General features: G+C 33.3%; 1 protein-coding gene across 1 annotated transcript; it reads right to left on the bottom strand.

Annotated features, from left to right (window-relative positions):
- Positions 1–5,632: 5,632 nt before the first annotated feature.
- Positions 5,633–19,843, bottom strand: LOC123665338 (facilitated trehalose transporter Tret1-like; the record flags this gene model as incomplete). Its single annotated transcript, XM_045599651.1, has 6 exons — positions 5,633–5,936; positions 6,319–6,504; positions 7,354–7,577; positions 14,413–14,548; positions 14,774–15,097; positions 19,580–19,843. Coding segments are annotated over 6 exons (1,392 nt in total), but the record flags the coding sequence as incomplete, so codon positions are not given.
- Positions 19,844–21,483: the final 1,640 nt, after the last annotated feature.

The raw sequence follows: 21,483 nt of genomic DNA, 5'->3' as shown, positions 1-21,483 counted from the left end.
ATTTTTATGTACATAATAATTTGAAAATTTTTCATTGCAATAATTTATCTGCACCGTTCCAAAAATTTTAACTAAATATCAAAGACTGAACATTGGTGTACCATCGCGAATGCCAAAATTTTTCAAACCAAAATCATATATTTCAATCTATTTCAGCTAAACTTTTGCTTGGCTTTGAATATTATCTGCGATAATTGGGGTTGCTATTTTTTTTTTTTATTGTATTGCCGCAGCAAAATCTTAATATTTAAGTAATCAAGCTTAAAATATACATTTCTTTATAAAATTAATTAATCGTCATTGGGTAAATGTGTCTTCTGACGCTAGTTAAGATAATTGTTTCCATAAGAAGTTCCTTAATAAAAACTGACTCAAATAAATAAATTACAACTACTAACCATACAACACTTTAAAAATCATTAAATGTGAGATGGCGCCGTTTTACACACATTTGTTTTAGACTCAGTGGCAACCCTATCTTATTCTAATAAGTAATAAACGTCCAAAATTTAATAAATTTTCTACCTACTTACTACGACATAGTAGTTAAATATAATAAGGGCTTTAGTTTTAAGTCTTTTTTGTTATTTTTTTTTTTTTTTTTTTTTTGTAATTAAGTTTTTTAATGCATCAATGTTATTAATTTTCTTTTTTGTTATGTTTTGGTAATGTACTTAAAATATGAAATTACATATATAAGTATGTTTTCGTTTTTTATGATATAAACCTTGTAATGTTCTTAGTGATTGACTAAAGAATACCATAAAATAAAATTTTCCATGCCCGTCTTTCATACAATTTTCGAAAGAATATAAAACTGTATAACGAAGGCAAATGTATGTTTTTTTTTATAATAACTAATATTGATCAGTCTTAGTATTTTAATAAAAATTACGTTAATCACTAATTCAGTTTAAATATATTATGTACAAAATACTTCTTTATAAATAAACATCTAAACGAAGCCAAAAATCATCAAAAATAATATTACAGTTAATTTTTCTGATAATTACTACGATCGTGAGATATATCGTCATCTCTGTTGACTTCGCACGATTTCTTTAAATACATTCAAATAAAAATTATATTTTAAAAAATTCTGTATTTAATATATTTTTCAATTATCTAATAGATACGGTACTTTGTACATAATGTATCAAAACGTAAATATGAAACACGTAGGCTAGGTTTTGGCATATCATTTGTTTTTAGATAATATAAGTTGTTTTTAGATAATGTAAGGCGTGAAGAATATCTTGCCGGTATGTGATGGATTCTACCATAGGTTTATTTATTTTATAGCTAGGAATTACAAGATGTCATTAGAATAATCCAAAGTGTATACTGCAGAATAATCCAAAGTGTATACTGCAGTTTTCATTTATATGATATGTATAACTAAATAAAACTATCTGAGTATAAACGCTATAAAGCCTTGTTACCTATGTATTATTATAATATATATAAATAAAAATAAACAGCCGAAATGTATGACGCGCATTACTTCCGAACGAAGGCATTACAATGGATAGTTCTTTTTTTTGTTTATTATTGTCAGGGCAAAGTTTGTATGTTAAGAATAAAAATTTATAATTAACGAAAAAAATATGGCAATACAAAGTTCGTTAGGTCAGTTGCTTTGAAATAAAATTTGTGATTTAGGTCGTCATAGTCGTGAAGATGTATTCGATTAAAATTGTTTTGAATAAAAAAAATATAGCTATCTATTTTACTCTCTGATATAAAGACGCCAATAAATCCGAGACATTACTGTACATGTCATATAAATAAAACTCGTATTAGTTCGTAAGTTCTGTACTTATTACAATATTTCAAGATTAAAATTTAAACATTAGATTTTATAAAAATCCCTCTTTCCCCCCATCCACAGATAATATATTTAACTATTTTACCTATATTTTAAAATCCATACTATATGTAATACTATAAGTGCATAGTATTTTATACCATAATAGATTTCGTATAAAAACGTAGAGTAGTTGTATATCTTGTGTAACTATGTAATTAAGTAGGAAGCACAAAGTGAACACTCCGTTTCTGTACTGTGTCGTTTATATAAAAATACGATTTTTTTATGTGTTGTATATTAGGTCACGTCATTATGTATTAACCGACTATTTTATGCAGTGTTTTTTGTATTTGTGCAAACAAAAACCGCTTTGGATTGACGCTGAGGAAAGGTGGTCTTGCTTTGTGCTTTTTAATGACAGCTGTCAGTGTCAGTGGTGACACCGGTCAGGCCTGTTTTGTTTTTAATTTGACTCCATTCGGCCAAGGTGTAACGTTTCATTCCTAGCTTGAGAGCGTTGTAAGGTTGTGATATCAACGAAAGGGTTGAGTAGATACCAGATGTATTATTTATTATAGATGAAATATTTTAATTGACACCCGGAGCAAAGTGAGACTGTCTTTCTAGACGAGGCTTGTAATCAACATCTATGATATCGTAAGGACTGTCGTTGCAATTGTAAACATTCCATTGCTTGTGATCTTGTGTTTTATTTCTGAACCCTATTTATTTATAAATAAGTCTTATCTGTACCGGAATTTCCGAACCCGCTTTGATATTCATATTTGATACCATTTTTAGCTGCCAAGTAAGTCTGACAAAAAATTTAGATAATATTTTTTTAATATATACTTATATCGGTCGGCAAACAAGCGTACGGCTCACCTAATGGTGAACAATTACCGAAGCTTATAGACGTCTGCAAAACCAGAAACATCGCAAGCACTCCATCCCCAATTCCCCCTGGATCGCCGGTCACCTTACACACCTACAGGAACAACACTGCTTAAAAGCAATACTACACAGTTATTAATAACTATTTCATTAAATATGTGTGTTATGTTATGTTTGTCAGATAAAATATTATATCTTGAAATATATATATATATATATATATATATATATATATATATATATATATATACAGTTCTTCAATTCAACAATTACAATTAAAAACAAAAACAAACGGTAATAATTTTTTTGTAATAGCAAAATTTCGTAATTAAATTTACAGACGCGTTGGCGCAACAGTCGCAGCACTGGTTTGTGATTGTTGCGCTGGTAGTTGTGGGTTCGATCCCCGCACATGACAAACATTTGTATTGGCCATACAGATGTTTCTGTAGTCCTTGTGGGTCTCACTACTGTGCCTCAGAAAGCACGTTAAGCCGTTGGTCCCGGTTGTTATCATGTACATAGCGATCGTTATTCATAGTAAGGAATATAACCGCCAACCCGCATTGGGAGCAGCGTGGTGGATTGAGCTCTGATCCTTCTTCCTACAATTTACAGACTTAAATTACTTTCAATGTTAGTAGGTATTTTTGATTAATATTTTAATGCAAATCATATTATGTAGAAGAAAATAATAAAGTTTATCATAAATATTTATTAACACCAGTCTTCATAGTATCGGATACTGACATACAAATTTTACAAGCACTCTACCACATGTACATCTACAAATAATTCGACAATCTACATCTTAGCAATAAAAGTACAGCCCTATATCTACATTATTTTAAATACATCTATACACATGGTCGTACACACGGTGGGGCATTGGTCCCAACCCTGACTCGAAACTAATAAGTGATAGCTGACCCCGCAAACGTTGTTTGCCATATATGTTATTAACCTTAATCCCCCCCTCCCCTACAACTTAGGGGTATGAAAAATAGATGCTGTTCGATTCTCAGACCTACCCAATATGCACACAAAATTTCATGAGAATCGGTCAAGCCGTTTCGGAGGAGTTTAACTACAAACACCGCGACACGAGAATTTTATATATTAGAAGATAAGGAAATTTTTGGTAAAGTACTTTTCTGAAACATTTCATTTAAAATTTGCAGCAAATAAAATGAATTTAATTTTCTACTACTTATCATATTTTTTTTAACTCTTACTATATTCTGAGTACGCCCATGTTTACACATTTAATTTTTTTGCCTTACAAATTAATTTTTTGTTAATTAACATTTAAATACTTGTTAATCTATATTATACCTAATGTTTTAAAATAATTACCTACCGATTATATTATTTCTTTTACTTTACTTTTACTTTTAATATTTGATAAATCTTATTTCGTATTTATGATTCTCTCCTACACGGATAAACCCCAGCAGTGGGTTATTAAAGGTTAAATCAAATTAAAAAGAAATATGTGGCAACTGTTTTTCAATATAAGTTTTAAGATTTCACGGCCACTATTAACACTTTATTTAAACAAGTGTAGAGTTATTGTTTTGAGGTTTCTAATATTTCGGTAACGTTGTAGACTCAGTCAAAGGTCAAGGGACAACCTCGATAAGTCCTCTTGAGAAAAGTTGCAAATGTTTCTCTACTAAATTGTCTAAAATATAATATCGTTAAATACAATAATATAATAATTTGACATTCCAATTAAATATTATGATTATAGAATATACACCAAAACATCTACGAAATTTGCGTTTCAATAGCTCGCATGTGGTGACTACAATACTTATTTTAAAATTAAAATATTTCGTACTCCTCATAAAATGCGTACAGCTTACAATTTTCAATAATAAGTCATTATTTTTCACTTTAGTATAATATAATAAGTAGGTACCTACGTACTACTGTCATTTATGTTAATGTTTACAAGATATCATTACTTAACATAATTATAACATTTAAGTCATTAATTAATATTACCGATTCACATTAAAGCCAAGAAAGATATATAATACAAGGGAGTATTGTTAGCTAAACTATATTAACATGTAATAAGGCAACCATTCACTCACAAATAGTGTTTTGGTCAATAAATAAAAGATACACAAATGCATAATAATACATAAGTAGAAAAAACTATATATTGGGGTATGATTTTGCTGTAACGTCAATTGATTGAGTTTCGGAATTTAATAATGATTTTATGACCTTGTAAATGACATTGTTGGTCAATCATCATGTCAATACAAACTGTTCTAGTATAAAAAATTTAACATATCGCGTTTTCGTTGCCCAAAACCAAGGACGATGCGTACAATATTTACAATTAAAGAGGGGAGATGATTTAACCCACAATCATGTGTTAACACAGGAACTTGAAACAAAAACTTAAAAATAAATCTCGAAATCTGATAGTCAAAGCTGCAAAAGTCATTAAATGTCCACATCACCCCAAACCCGAAATAAGCAAAAAAATGGACTTTATTATTTTCTAATATTAGACAAATAATGTTTATTATTCAATCAAGTTTATATCTGAAATATAGGTTATTTTATTTTCATTTTTATAAAGTAGCTAGCGGCTTGCCCCGGCTTCGCACAGTTGCAAAAACTATCAGTGTTCCTCTACTATATTATGCATGTGTTATATAAATAAACCTTCCTCTGGAATCACTCTGTTTATTTATTTATGAAAACCACATCAAAATCCGTTGCGTAGTTTTAAAAATCTAAGCATATAGATAGCGGGAAGCCTTTGTTTCATACTATGTAATGACATTTCATTTTTTTCTCGTATTATAAATCTACAAAATGTTATTAGTGACTTCTAGTCAGGGTGGGGCAAGCACACCACCTTGCCCCCCTGTGGGTACGCCCATGCTATCGAGCCAAACGAAAATCTTTTCAAGTGATATTAGAAAGGAAATCATCTAAGTTAGTAAAATTAAAGTCTCGTAACATTTGCTTCTGGATCCTTTTCTTTTTTTACACCAAATTCTGAGTAAATCTCCTCAATAGATCTTCTCTTGGTTTCGGGAACGTAGAAGACGATGTACGCCGTGCTGATGATACATACAGTAGCAAATAACCAGAATACGAAGTAAAGTCCAACGTGCGTGGCCAAGGGTTGGAAGACTCGTAACTGTACTGAGACTAGAGCACACGCGAAGGCTATCACAATCGATGTGACTGTACCGCGATACTGGAAAAAACAGAAAATTTGTAGATAATAGGTTATTGGTTAAGTAAGTATTCGTATAAATTTTCTATGAATAACAACTAGATTTGACTATTTATATAAACTATCTTATGAATGACAAAAATAATAAGTAAATTTTGCAGACCGAATGGAATAATTAAAGTGAAAATTTAACCAAGTGACGGTGTTAATTTATTTTAGAATATATTAAAGAACTAAAGTCTATATATTGCACTAAGCTTAAAAATTTGACCAAAGAATCCATAAAAAAGTAAAACTTCAGATACACTGCATGTATATAGACCCTTTGCCCAACTTTCCTCTAACTAGTAGTAGGTATTGTGCGTACTCCCTAGCTTATAAAGATATTTCGAGAATAACTTACCTGGAAAGAGAACATCTCAGTCATAACCACAAAAGGCACTGGTTGCAGGCCAGCCGCGTCGCAATAGATACAGAGGCAGAGAGCCAACACGGGCAGCCACGCGTGCGCTTGTGTCCCGAGAGCGAACCATGTACCCAGCGCCGCCATCGCTATTCCTGACACTAAGCACGTGGTGGCTAACAGTGGCTGGGGAAACAAACAACGCTTTATAATAGTATCTGTTAAAGTTGTCAAGTGGGGAAGAGATTATTTAAGTAACACCCAAGTACAACTTTTGGCTAAGGTAGGGCACAGCAGGAAATTTTCTGCTCAAAATATGGAGCAGCTGAACTGGGGTAGTATCTCGACCTTACAGACGATCACAGCTAAATAATAATGCTTTCAAGCAGTGTTGTGTTGCTGCTATTAAATTTTACATTTACACAAGTTGTAAACGTAAACAACTATTGAATGTTAATTATGTAACGTTTAATGATAATATTGTGTAATAATTATAATTTAGTTATACTTTATGACATAATTTTATATGCTTGTTTCTCGAATAAATAATAATAATCATTACATTGTCGACGTCGCTGATTTATGGAGCGAAAATATCCAGATGATAGATACATAGGCGAAGATCTAAACCCTATAATCGCAATCGCAAATCCCAGCACATGTCAAAGAAAAATACTCGCTGGAATTTTTGTTATATAATGACGGGTGCAAAAAAAACTAGATATGTATACGCTCATGCTAAATCCATTTCTGATATTTACCTATCAATACTATAGTGGTAGTGGCTGATATACTTAATAGAGAGCCTAAAAATTATACAGAATAAGAAGATTTTTCATGTGATTGACCAGCGCGTTTCGATGAGCCCGGTTCCATTGCGGCCCTGGGTTTGAGTGTAATAAACTAATTAATTATATTATATTCAAATATGTATATTCATCCAAAAAAATTATTAAAATGGCTATATCAGCTGACTATTCATCTTAGGAACACACGACCGTGTGCGTATTAAAAGATTTATTACTTATAACATACCTTCCGTCCCGTTCTTTCCACTAAACTTGAGGCTGTGCAAGAGCCCACAAGCTGAACAATTCCCAGTATGGCGGCCTGCTGGTTAGGAGTCAGTAGTAAACTATCGCCGGCTGCGCTAAATATCGACGATGCAAAGTGCAGCACAGCTAGACAGCCACACAGCTCCCTCGCCAGCGTTATCGTCAAAGTTATTCGGAAGGCGCGGAAAATGCATCGGTCAGATACTGCAAAAAAATATTTAATAAATTCGAAGAAATGTTGTTATTTTGCAACATAATTCTGTAATAAAATGTTTGCAAATAAAAAAAATTATTAAGTTTTATTTGAACTTTACAAAAGCCTAACGAATTAAGCTAAATTTTTTATAATATTTTAAAACGGAAGGAAAACGACGTCAACATTTATCAAAATACAGTATTTTTCGTACATGGTAAGTGCAAATAGTATAATGTCTTTAAATCGTCAATATGTTTGTGAATTTTTGATAACTAATTGCACACATTTGAACGCTTATTTATTTTTTACCTAAGCTCGTACCAGTTTCTAAGGTTTCGTGATCGATGAAGAGCCTCACAATCTTATCCCGTATTTTATTATTACTCTTACTTTACTCTTTGGTCTTACCCGTTTGTCTCCCCACCACTGATTTCAAACGTTACTAGAACTAAAAAGCTGTTAGGATATTATGAAGCTATAGTTACTTTTTGCTGACTTAGTTCAAAATATTGTCTGTATGTAAAAATGATTTCACTTAATAATTACTGCAAAATTTTATTATAAATGAGTCGAAAACTAATATTACGTTAAAGACCTAGTGATTTTGTATATCTAAAAAGGTAGGTATATACCGTAGTCTTGTAAAAGACTAAAATTCCATTTATGAAGTTCAATACAGACATTTACAATAGTAAAGTGCAATAAAACCCTTAGGAATGGTATGAAGTATTCGGGCGAGACTCCACATACAATATTTATGTATGTTAAATAGATATTTTGATTAAAATCAATTTATTTGGACACAGACTGAGCTATATTGTGTAGTCTTTGTAAAAAATTTATTTACATAAATTTAATTCATAAAAAAAAATATTTAAGAGTTAAATAAGAGAGAGTAAGTTAACATGGAGTAAGTTTAGTAACTGAAGTTTAATTAATAAGAAATCTTACAAAAGATTAGTCAACTAAATTGACACTTTATAGAAAATGAATTTAGGAAAGTAAGTTAAAAGCATTCAAAATTCTTATTTGATATAACTGTGTATCGTTCTATATTAAATCGTAGAAACAACATTCCTAGCTGGTGAAACGAAAGAACAACCCAATTAATTGTACCTTTAATGTCTTAAAATATACGAAAAAATTACCATATTTTGTTTCCATTTCTTTAACAACATGTCGACATACAAACGTAGTAGTTAAAAGTAAAAGGTATGACACAAAATATAAGCAGTAATAAAATAAGATTTAGAATAATAAATATTGAAATAGTTTTTAACTATTAATTTTAAAAAAAAAGTATGAAAATAAAGTTGAAGTATAAAAGAAAAGTTTTAGAAGATATAATACACTATTACAATTAGTTTATTTAACCATTTGAAACTTTAAATTATTATTAAAGTTTTAACAAATTAAATTCGAAACCACTTCTCTAATCGATCATAGTCATCATAGGCGTGTTTTATTATTACCTCTGAGGTCACGCTTCATTTTCTCAAGCATTTTTTTTAAAACACTAAAGTACATTTAAATCTAGAATTTATTTAAATTCGAAAAGACGATGATCACGTAATTTCGCCATGTACCCATTAAGAGACCCATTAACAAATATATCGAATTATTGAACCGTTACCAAAATAGGACGAACCGGCGCGACTAGTTCCACAGTTATGTTTACCGGCAGACTTCCGAACCACTTAGGTTCATAAACTGAATGTCAACGTTAAGTCAATTCGTTACTTGGAGCCCGTGAGTATTGTTTAGCTACCACTTCGAATCCCGTTACTGCTTACTTTGTTGCTTCGGCCGCTAACAATCTTGACACAGGAAACATATTATTGTAATGGTGGAAAAGTTACGTACGGGTTATTTAACGAATTGTAAATACGTTTGTTTACACCTGTTTTGTGGATTACGAGTATTGTATAAGACATCTTGTTATGGCTTGTTGTTGAAGTTTTAGTTACACATTGTTACTATGTAGCGTTGGAGAAGTATTAAACGAAAAAAAAAATTGCGATTGTGGTCTATTTGAGATAGGTACTTGACAATTTGGACTGTATGTAGCGACGTAGCGGCGGCCAAACCACCGAATTTCTGTAACGCAAATAAAAATTGCACTGCAATGGTACTGAACTAAATTGAGACCCCGTGAAAAGCATACGCAGACCGTATTTATCATCTTCCAAGCAATTGTTTTGGGTGTTCAAATTGTTAATATGTTAAAGTAATGACTCAACATTATTTTATTTTATTGTCATCTATTTATTCTAATTTTAAATATTCATGCAAACTTAACGACTTGGTCATTAGATTAAATAATGTAGGTATAAAAGATCACTTTTTTTAACCGACTTCCAAAAAAGGAGGAGGTTCTCAATTCGACTGTATTTTTTTTATTTCTTTTATGTATGTTATATCAGAACTTTTGACCGGGTGGACCGAATTCGACAATTTTTTCTTAATCGAATGGTGGTGTGTGTCAATTGGTCCCATTTAAATTTATTTGAGATCTAACAATTACTTTTCGAATTATATCTAATAATGCGTTTTTACTTGACGCTTTTTTCGTCGACCTACGTTGTATTATACCGCATAACTTTCTACTGGATGTACCGATTTTGATTATTCTTTTTTTGACGGAAAGGAGATATCCCTAGTTTGGTACCATGATAAGGAAACCAGAATGTGATGATAGGATTCCAGAGAAATCGAGGAAAACTTTCGAAAATCCGCAATAACTTAGTACTAGGTGTATTGATTTTGATAAATTTTAATTTTATCGAATGCTGGTGCTTATCATGTGGTCACATTTAAATTTTATCGAGATCTGATAACTAATTTTTGAGTAATCTTTGATAACGCGTAGTTACTTGACAATTTTTTCGTCGATCTACGCTGTATTGACAGTTACTCGTCGATGTAATTGAAGTCAATTTTTTTTGTTTGCGAGCAAACACAATTATTTAAATAATTATTTAAGTTTTAAGTGTGTGTATTATTGTTTAATATTTGAACTGCCATCGTTATAATTTTAAAGCGTATGACGACAAGTGTTTGATTTTTTTTCTTTATTTAAGGAGTTTACAATCTTGTATAATACGCTTCGCTTCAGCCTGTAATATCCCACTACTGGTCATAGGCCTCTTTCCTCATGTAGGAGAAGGATCAGAGCTTAATCCACCACGCTGCTCCAATGCGGGTTGGCGGATATATTCCCTACAATGAGTAACGATCGCTATCAGGTGTACATGATAACAACCGGGACCGACGGCTTAACGTGCTCTCCGAGGCACGGTGGGGAGACCCACAAGGACTGCACAAACGCCCAGACCACAGGAAACACCTGTATGGCCAATACAAATGTTTGTCATGTGCGGGGATCGAACCCGCAACCGCCAGCGCAACAGGTACAATCCATGGCTGTGACCGTTGAGCCAACGCGGCGTCTACGCGGTCGTCTTGTATAATATTGTTTACTAATATTTAGGCGAATTTCACTAATTACAATAAAAAAAAACTTTTTCTGTTTTTATCGCGGTGAGTAACTGCTAGCTACCACTTCGTGATGTAAAGTATCCGAAACGTCGAGCATAAACTTAATAAACGGCGATAAAATCCGAAAAAGTTGTTTCATTATAATCTTTTACAATAGTTTTTTACTGCTTTTTTTGCCGATTCTGAGAGAGGCAAAATTAAATTATAACCTCCAATAGAAATAATAAAAAATAGCAACAATCAACCAATTAGGTGTAAGTATATGTTATGTTATGCGTTGCTTTTTAATAAATCTCGCGGGATCTCGCACTCTCAAAATAATATTATAAAATCTAACTGAAACCATCGATGTTTGTGTAACATATCATATTTTATGTAATAAACTTTTATTTAACGTATCATATGTAATGTAACAACCATAATTTGTTTCCTAACCAAATAATAATTTAATAAATCATAATCAAGTACACGTAGTTGGAATTTTCAGGCCAATCGGGTAAATGACCTGTCAATCGGAAATGCTTACGACTAACTAAAATATGGTTAAACCTAATTTGTCTAGAATAAGACTAATTTTGATACCTGCTTTTGGTATAAAAGTATATCTTGTGTTAACATTTAAATTTCATTAAGATCTAACAAGCAGTTCTTGAGCTATCAGTAATAATGCGTATTTAATTGACTATTTTATCGATACATTGTATTATGTTTTAGTCTCTCGGCTTCTACGCTTAAGTTGGAACGTCATAGTAAGCGTTTATTCCTTGAACTCCATCGGACATAAAGCACACAATTTCATTTTTCAAAATTGTCTCATTGTTCTCTTTTTCTAATTCTTCCTTTAACAGGAAATCAGTACCTGTGTCAGTTCCAGATGTTCCGCTAGCTGTAGTTCGAAAACGACGCTATCATACTCCTAGTTGTCTCAGACTACAGTGATTCTTACCATTACATATACTTTTTTTGACGAAGTATCTGGGTTTTCATGCAGGTCAATAAGTGGTGCATGATCCCGCGAGATTACAAGATACCGCTTTCTAGGATTGCAATCCCTAGCTTAAGATGGTAAGATGGACACCCTTAAACCATCTTCGAACCACTCAAAGTAATTCTTCAAAAGAAGATTACTTTTAAAGTGGAGATTAATAAGAAACTTTTTTGAAACGAATGTAGGTATTGTATAATATGTAAATGGTAAAGCTTGTTCTCTTACTAGTCTCACAGCTGTTTTTACTATCGTTAAGGCTCCCCGCGAAATTCATATGTACAACTTGGACGAAATAATTATTATTAAAATGTATTTTTTATTGTTTATATATTCAAAACTGTATTTAATTTATGGTAATATAGAGAAATCTACTTTAACTTATGGTAAGCAAGAATAATAAAATTAAGATCGTAAACAAGGTGCGCTATCAATTTTTTTGGTTTACTATGGTAATATTACATTTTTCAATTAATTATAGCGCTTACAGTTAAATAAAAATAGAGTTGATGAAAAATTGGCAATGAAAAGTAATGTTATTTTTCAATTTATAATTTTTTTTACATTTTTTTTATAAATGCTGATCAGTCTGAGGTTGGAGTTCTCATTTTTTTAACAAAATACGGTACCGTTAATAAGCCAGACAAGAGTAAACGTCGTCTACGAAGCCTTATATTATCTTAATGATAACATGGTGTCTTAATTTATTATAATGACTTATATATTCATGTTTTTAATACTTTTTTTTTCAAATTTTGAAGATGACTAACAACTATGTTTTAATAGGTATTGTATGTAAATGGTTTCTGTTGAGTAAAAGGAACTTAATAAAATATCTTAAGGAATCCTTAAACAACCGTATTTTGCCGACTTCAAAAAGGGTTTCTTATTTTTTTATGTGTGTTCGCGGATAAATTCATCGTTTGTGAACCGATTTTGATGATTCTTTGTTTGTTGAAAAGGAGATATACCAACGGTGGTACCATGATAAGAAAACTAGGATCTGATGATGGCATCCCAGAGAAATCGATGGGAACTCGAAAATCGTAGGGGTGACTAGTGCGTTTGTTAATTTTGGTCGTCTATGTTGTATTACTTATCGATGAAATTGAAGTCGGTTTTTTTCGTTTACCAGCAAACACAATTATTATAATTTTTTGTTTATATTTAGTGTGAGAATAAATCGCAAAGCATACTTCAATAATATATTTTATACCACTAAATCAAGTGTTTTATTCCTGTATGTCTCACTATACCTTTCGAGAAATTCAGGTTTTTCTATGAAATGAAGGTGAATTAGTGGTCGGCCAGTGGTCGAAAGTTTGAACAATAAACAAAAAAGTTAATATGCGTGTGTGTCAAATACATGGCAGTTAGTGTCTGTAATGTTTTTTTTTTTTTTTTTAATTAATTTAATCTATTTTTTATACATAATAAAAAAAATATTAGCATTCTGCACTCCTTCTCTATATAAAATATAAGTGTGCGAAATTTTATACTCCTCCGTTCGCGTAATTTTCGTAAAAAGGGGTACGGGGTAAGTTTGCTTTGTTTTAATAAACAAATAAGTTGCAAATAGTTTGTTAGTGCTAGCTCTCATTTAAGCACGCTATGTTCTACTCACTAGTCAGTATATTGAACAATATTACACACTTAAAACTTGAATAATTATTTAAAAAAAACTCATCAAGTCTTCTACTAAGATACCAACACAAATATTAACTTTTTTATATAACTAAGCTGGCAACTAAGCGTACACACATGATGGTAAGTGGTTACTGTAGCAGATGTCTGCAACACCAGAAGCATCGCGAGCTTGTTGCCAACCCTACCCCCAAGTCCCCCCAGAAGCTCTGGCCCACTTACTCGCCACAAAAACCCAACACTACTAGAGAACAGTGTTATTCAGCTGTGATCTTCTGTATGTTACATCCTCAGATAGGCTACTCCATATTTAAGCAGGATTTAGCATTACCCTACTTTTGAGCCCTACTTCAATGATTCATTCATCATCATCAATATAATTTTGAACGAATTGTCTGTGTGGTACGGTATATTTTTTGCGTTAAGATACTTTTCTTCTTATACGCAAAGAAAGAAAACTAATAATACCTTATTCCAAATTACATCACCTAAGCTAGTACAAAATAAAAAAAGCTCCAAGATGATAAATACAAACGGAGTACTGCGTAGTGCTATTACATATAGCAAAAGTAATATGAATATGAGAATCTAATAAAAGTCAGTGAGTATAACATTTTTATGTAAATTATTAATTATTAAAACACTTCTATTTGATTTAAAAATTTAAAATTCTAAATATACAAATAACTCTGCAAAAATCAATTTTAAATACCTACCTAATGTTTTAAGCGTTGTGAAGAATTTACAAGAACTAGTCTGTTCCAATTCTAGGAGTAATGTCTGTAGTTCGCTATCCACTACCGCATCGGCAGGCTGCCGGCAGCGCAACCAGGCCAGTGCTGATCTGGCTTCCTAAAATAATTTAAAAATCGTAAGTAAATTTACAACTTGAATTGCACATTTTTAAGACAACTAAGTTGCGAATTTATTTATTACAGAAAATTTTAGATTCAAATTCACTCATTTGAAGATCAATTAATTCGTTTAGTAGTAAACTGAGTGGACCAGTATTTCAAATATTTTATAATACACAATTTCCCAAAGAAAGATTTATATATATAAATATTCTAAGCTTACCTCAACTTTACCGCTTTTCAGTAAATATGAAGGTGTCTCTGGCATGGTCGGGAAGAGTAGCAAATGTACCAATGGCACTGATAAACAAACCCACAAAGTGGCATGATAACACATATACTCTCCCAAAATATACACCAAGAGGTTGCCGAGATTCTGTGATAGAACTACAAGACTGCCCAACATTCCTCGGATGCTGTCTTCGCTTATTTCCTTGATATAAAGGGGTGTTACTACATAGGAGCCACTGACTCCAAGGCCAATAATAGCACGGGCTGTTATCAAAGCCCAAGTTTCTGTCGAATATAACTTTAATCCCCAGCACGCCTGAAAAGAAATATAGGAATAGAAAGAAATATAAGTTGATTCTTTGGAGGACGCCAGCTGGCTCTACCAGATATACCAGGTGATTGATGATGATTAGTAAGTGAACTCAGGGGAAGTTGCTGGATCTCCTAATGGGGGCATCCCCCGGGTGGCGGATAGGGGCATGCCACTTGCTTGCCCTGCTTGCGAGTGGTAGGGGTCCTAGATTCGGAAACCCGTGGGCCAAAAACCAGCAGAGGGACGGGGCGGATAGTTTGGTCGCCCACCCTGTAGAGCTAAAGCACGGTGTGCCGGCTGGCTTGTACTGGCTCCCTGGAGCTTTGCACGGCTGCTGGTGCAATCCGGCAGACCTGATGCGTGAGGGCCGAGCTGTGCTAGCTCCCTGGAGCTTTGGTTGGTTGTTGGTGCAGTCCGGCGGACCTGTAGGGTAGTTGCTGGGTCGTGCTGGACTCCCTGGAGCTTTGCTCGGTTGCCCGGTGTGATCTGGCGTTGGAGCTCGGGCAGGCCTGACCCCCAATGCTGTGTACCCGGGCGTTGGAGGTCAGACCTGCCTGGCTTGGAGGGGGGACGTTCCTGGACATGTGTCCCCATTCTGCAGATGGTAGACTGGTCCGGTTGAGCGTCCCTTAAATGGGGTGGTTTGCTCACACGTGGATGGTTTTAGGCAGTAAGGGTCTGTCACAACCTCCAGTGCCCCCGCACCGGCGCGTGTCCATGAGGATTTCCCCACGTAACAAAAAGTTAGTCAGTGTAATCGAAAAAGTTCTGTTCCATCAAACTACAAAGAAACCTGACATCTTGATTCTATTAACATGTGTGTGTGTGTGTGTTTGTACGTGTGTGTTTGTATATATATATATATATTGTTTATAGTATCTGAAAAATGAATCTCACAAATACTTACTTAACCTTATATAATTATATAGCCACTATTTGTAGATAAATAAATAGGTAGAGGTAAAAAAAAATATTTGCAAATACGTTTGTTGCATTTTTATATGATGTTCTAGAAAAATTATAAATATTCATATCAAATACAATACATATTGTATATTAATAAATAAAATCAGTTTTTTTTTAATTGTAAATTCTTGTATTTAGTAAGAAAAAACGTTGTTCTTTGTGAATCAAACGAAATTAAAATATACGGCTCATACTTATTATTATACCTACATTTTTTTTTTCATTAGGATTGAATACTTTAAAAGTGTAATAAAATTATATTATAAGTATTTCAATTGTATTAATATGCAAACGAATTTTATATATAATAAATAAACTGTTAATAATACATTAACATAGAAATGGTTCAACTAATTTAGAAAAAAAAAATCTATCTATCTATCTATCTATACATTATATAAAAGCGAAAGGTCACTCATCACGAAATCTTCGAAACTATAACACCTACAAACTTGAAATTTGGCAGGTAGGCTTCTTATAGGACCTAGACATCCGCTAAGAACAGATTTTACGAAAACGGGGGTTGGAAGTTTGTATGAAAGTCCTATATTTTTGAAGTAAGAGACTTGAAATTTAAAATGTATGCTCTATAGATGGTGGGAAGGTGTCCAAATAATGTGTCTTTAGAAATCAACTCCCTTTTGGGGTTAAAACGGGGGATGGTAGGTTGACTCACTCATTACGAAATCTCCGAAACTATAACAGCTACAAACTTGAAATTTGACAGGTAAGTTTTTTATAAGGCGTAGACATCCGCTAAGAACGGATTTTACGAAATTCGACCCCTAAGGGGAAAAAACGGGGGTTGGAAGTTTGTATGAAAGTCCTATGTTTTTGAAGTAAGAGACTTGAAATTTAAAATGTATGCTCTAACGATGGTGAGGAAGTGTCAAAATAATGCATCGTAATATATATATAAGAGAAAAGTCACTGACTCTCTCACCACGAGAACTCAAAAACCGCTGGATGGTCCATTCATCCAGGATGGAAAAAGATGAAATTTGGCAGGGAGGTAGATTATTGTAAGTAGACATCCGCTAAGAACGGATTTTGCAATATTCCACCGCTAAGGGGGTTTAATTATTGGGGTTGATAGTTTGTATTAAACATATACAGCAGCTATAAGTTCGCCTGATAGGTTATTTATACTGCAAATGTGGTGTATAGAGAGGTTTTATAAAATAACTATTAAATTATACTAAATTGTGCCTTTTAAAAAGTTACTTAGAGTCGCATATATTATACGCATTTCAAGTGACTGAAATAAAAAAATGATTTGCGTTAAACATCTTAATAGTAATTAATGCATATCTTTATAACCACGCGGACGTAGTTGAGGGCAACAGTTAGTGTATTATAAAACAAAGTCCCCAAAAGTGTATGTGATCGATTCCCACAAAATCTACTGAACGGATTTTCATGCGGTTTCACCAATGGCGAGAGGGATTCAAGGGAAGGTTTACGGAGCGGCTAAGGCGATTTTGATGAGAGTTTCACTGGAAGTTTGCCGGGAAAACTTTGTGACACACTGATTTCAACGTGGGCGAAGCCGCGGGCACAGCTAGTTATGTTATATTATAATGTAAATTGAAACTGTCTCTGCTACAAAAGGTCAAAATGGCGGATTGCGAATAAATTTCAAATAAATTATAGTTAAAAAAAAACTAAAAAACCACGCTTTTATAGCTAATCGAACTACAAACAACAGACTTACAAAGAGTTTATAGTCGTAGAAGATCGAACAATCAATTATAATTAATTACTTCAAAATAAAATTATAATAAAATTTAAGTTATTGAGAGAATAATTCAATTCGGAGTAAAAAACGTGGGGTGTATTTTACTATATTTTCATAAATTTTTACTACGTTTTTATAACTCTCCGCACATAGATAGTTGCAGGTAGAATAATTGTTATATATATCAAGCAAATGTTGTTGAATGTTGTAAAACTAGTTTATAACTACATGAAGATCGTCACAGTCTAAAGTCTGTATCTAGACAAATATGTAAATGTATCGATGATAATGTGTAATAAATTATTACCAATGAGTTCAAAATTAAATAAGACGAGTAAATTTTTTGCAATATTTAAATGATATTTGAATAGAGGCCCCGCAGTGTAAGCATTTAAAAATCTAATCGAAGTACCTATAAGACATTTTTTTTCCTTTACTAATAAAAATCATTAAACATGCAGATGATCTTACAGAACTAGAAGTTAAAGTGCATTCATTGTAATTGTATTTGTATGTAAATTCTCTTTGCATTTATCCCCTTTAACTTCCTTAATTATTATTAAAATGCTGAATTTTTTCTCTCTCTTATTTCAAAAATTATACATTTGATTAGTGTAATTGAAAAAAAAACCAGTTCTTCTTCTTCGCTTCAGTCTGTGATATCCACTGCTGGGCCTTTTCCCCATGTATTTATTTATTTTATAGGCAATCCGACAGCGTTATGTTACAATAGTATGTTACAATATAATGTACAAATATGGCCAAAATAGGATCACACTGATATATAAAAATATTATTCTTTATAAAATACATAACTAGACACTATATTTAAAAAATAACAGAACGTAATAAAAAGTAAACGGCTATGTTCCGTCCCCTCCACTGCAGTTAGAGGTGAGTGTAAGACATGAAAAGGTGAATGCGTGTTCGTGTAGGTGTGTGCATGTAAGACGAAGGTATATAAGGAATATTTTTGATGATACTACGAAAAATGCATCATTTTGATTTCTTTTTTAAGTGCCGTCTTCGTTCTTAGGTAAAACAGGTCTAAGTTTGGATACTGCGTATTATACGTATTGACAATACGGCAGAGGACCGAGTTACGTGCGTAATTAGTTCTTACTCGAGGTGTATTGAACAATGATTTAATATGTCTAGAGCGTCTTGATGGTATTCGGAATTCAATCTGGGATAAAAGCTCACTGCAATCTATTTTCCCACTCACGATATCATGCAATAAGATAATATCGTACTGCTTACGACGTTGGGATAGGGATTCAATTTGGTAGTGTTTACATGAATCAACATAGGTGGGACAGGTTCTGTAACTTTTGAAATTTAAAAGTTTTATAAATTTTTTCTGGAGTGATTCAATCCTGTCGATGTGTACATTGTATACAGGGGCCCATATACTACAAGCGTATTCCAATATAGTTCGAACGAAGCAGAAGTATAAAATTTTGATACAAGTACAACCTATATTTTTAAATGTGTTGCAAACTCGTGATATGAAATATATGTAAATAATGTAGGAGAAGGAAATGAGATGATGAATGACGGAAGCAGTCCTTACGTATCGTGTTAACATTATATTAATTACATAAACTTGTATACAACATCTCAGGAAAAAGGACTAAGCTTTATTTTTTATGTATATTTTTTTTTTTGTGATTTCACAACGAGAGTGCCGCAGATCGTTTAACTAAGTGCCATAGATTAAATAGTAGATCGACAGTCAAACAAATAAAATTAGTTTATCATGTTAAGAAAATATTACTCACCGCCATTGAGAGTGATGTCAGCATAAGCGCTTTCTTCCTACCATAATTGTCTACAATATAACCGAAGAGAAAAACTGCTGGTGTTCCAACGAGGTAAGCAACGGATGCCATCCAGGATATGACTTCACGTTGCACAGGTTCAGCTGCAGGAGTGTCCACTGCGGACATGAGCCGAGGGCCCATTGGCGATAGCCAACCTATGGCCATGCCATAGGAAAAGACAGGAAGTACCACTGAAAAGGAATTGTAAAATAAGTAAGCGTATAGATATGTACGATTTTATTTTTGTGTACCCACACATTAGAAATTCTAAACATTTTTGAATATCATATCAAAAATTGACCGCTCCAGCGGGATTCGAACCCGCGTCTCCGACTGACCGTGTCGGCGCTCTAGCCAATTAAGCTATGGAACGATGTACCCGCTCGAGCGAAATTCTTGATATGATGATTTTATTTTCGGTTTAAGCGAACCGTGGCGCCGTCTATAGTGAGTTCTTTACAGAGACCCGTAACTATTCAAAGTTTCATATTACAATGAAAATCTTTGACAGGAGACGACACCATGCTATTTTTAATATGTACGATTTTATTTTTGTGTATCCACACATTAGAATTTCTAAACATTTTTGAATATCATATCAAAAATTGACCGCTCCAGCGGGATTCGAACCCGCGTCTCCGACTGACCGTGTCGGCGCTCTAGCCAATTAAGCTATGGAACGATGTACCCGCTAGAGCAAAATTCTTGATATGATGATTTTATTTTCGGTTTAAGCGGAGCGGTCAATTTTTGATATGATATTCAAAAATGTTTAGAATTTCTAATGTGTGGGTACACAAAAATAAAATCGTACATATTAAAAATAGCATGGTGTCGTCTCCTGTCAAAGATTTTCATTGTAATATGAAACTTTAAATAGTTACGGGTCTCTGTAAAGAACTCACTATAGACGGCGCCACGGTTCGCTTAAACCGAAAATAAAATCATCATATCAAGAATTTCGCTCTAGCGGGTACATCGTTCCATAGCTTAATTGGCTAGAGCGCCGACACGGTCAGTCGGAGACGCGGGTTCGAATCCCGCAGGAGCGGTCAATTTTTGATATGATATTCAAAAATGTTTAGAATTTCTAATGTGTGGGTACACAAAAATAAAATCGTACATATTAAAAATAGCATGGTGTCGTCTCCTGTCAAAGATTTTCATTGTAATATGAAACTTTGAATAGTTACGGGTCTCTGTAAAGAACTCACTATAGACGGCGCCACGGTTCGCTTAAACCGAAAATAAAATCATCATATCAAGAATTTCGCTCTAGCGGGTACATCGTTCCATAGCTTAATTGGCTAGAGCGCCGACACGGTCAGTCGGAGACGCGGGTTCGAATCCCGCAGGAGCGGTCAATTTTTGATATGATATTCAAAAATGTTTAGAATTTCTAATGTGTGGGTACACAAAAATAAAATCGTACATATTAAAAATAGCATGGTGTCGTCTCCTGTCAAAGATTTTCATTGTAATATGAAACTTTGAATAGTTACGGGTCTCTGTAAAGAACTCACTATAGACGGCGCCACGGTTCGCTTAAACCGAAAATAAAATCATCATATCAAGAATTTCGCTCTAGCGGGTACATCGTTCCATAGCTTAATTGGCTAGAGCGCCGACACGGTCAGTCGGAGACGCGGGTTCGAATCCCGCTGGAGCGGTCAATTTTTGATATGATATTCAAAAAAAAGCATATAGATGTCTAATTATACAATAGTTAATCTTAAACTACAACCAATTCAGAATGTAGATTCTGCAGAGAAGAATCGGTAAGAAGCTCTGCACTTAAAACAAAAGACTGCAAAAAAAACTGATGTTCGCCACATTATTCGTATACGTAGAACAGTTACTGT

The sequence above is a fragment of the Melitaea cinxia genome, chromosome 24, assembly GCF_905220565.1.
Source record: "Melitaea cinxia chromosome 24, ilMelCinx1.1, whole genome shotgun sequence".
NCBI classification, from domain to species: domain Eukaryota; kingdom Metazoa; phylum Arthropoda; class Insecta; order Lepidoptera; family Nymphalidae; genus Melitaea; species Melitaea cinxia.
This window is presented reverse-complemented; position numbering and strand designations above follow the sequence as displayed.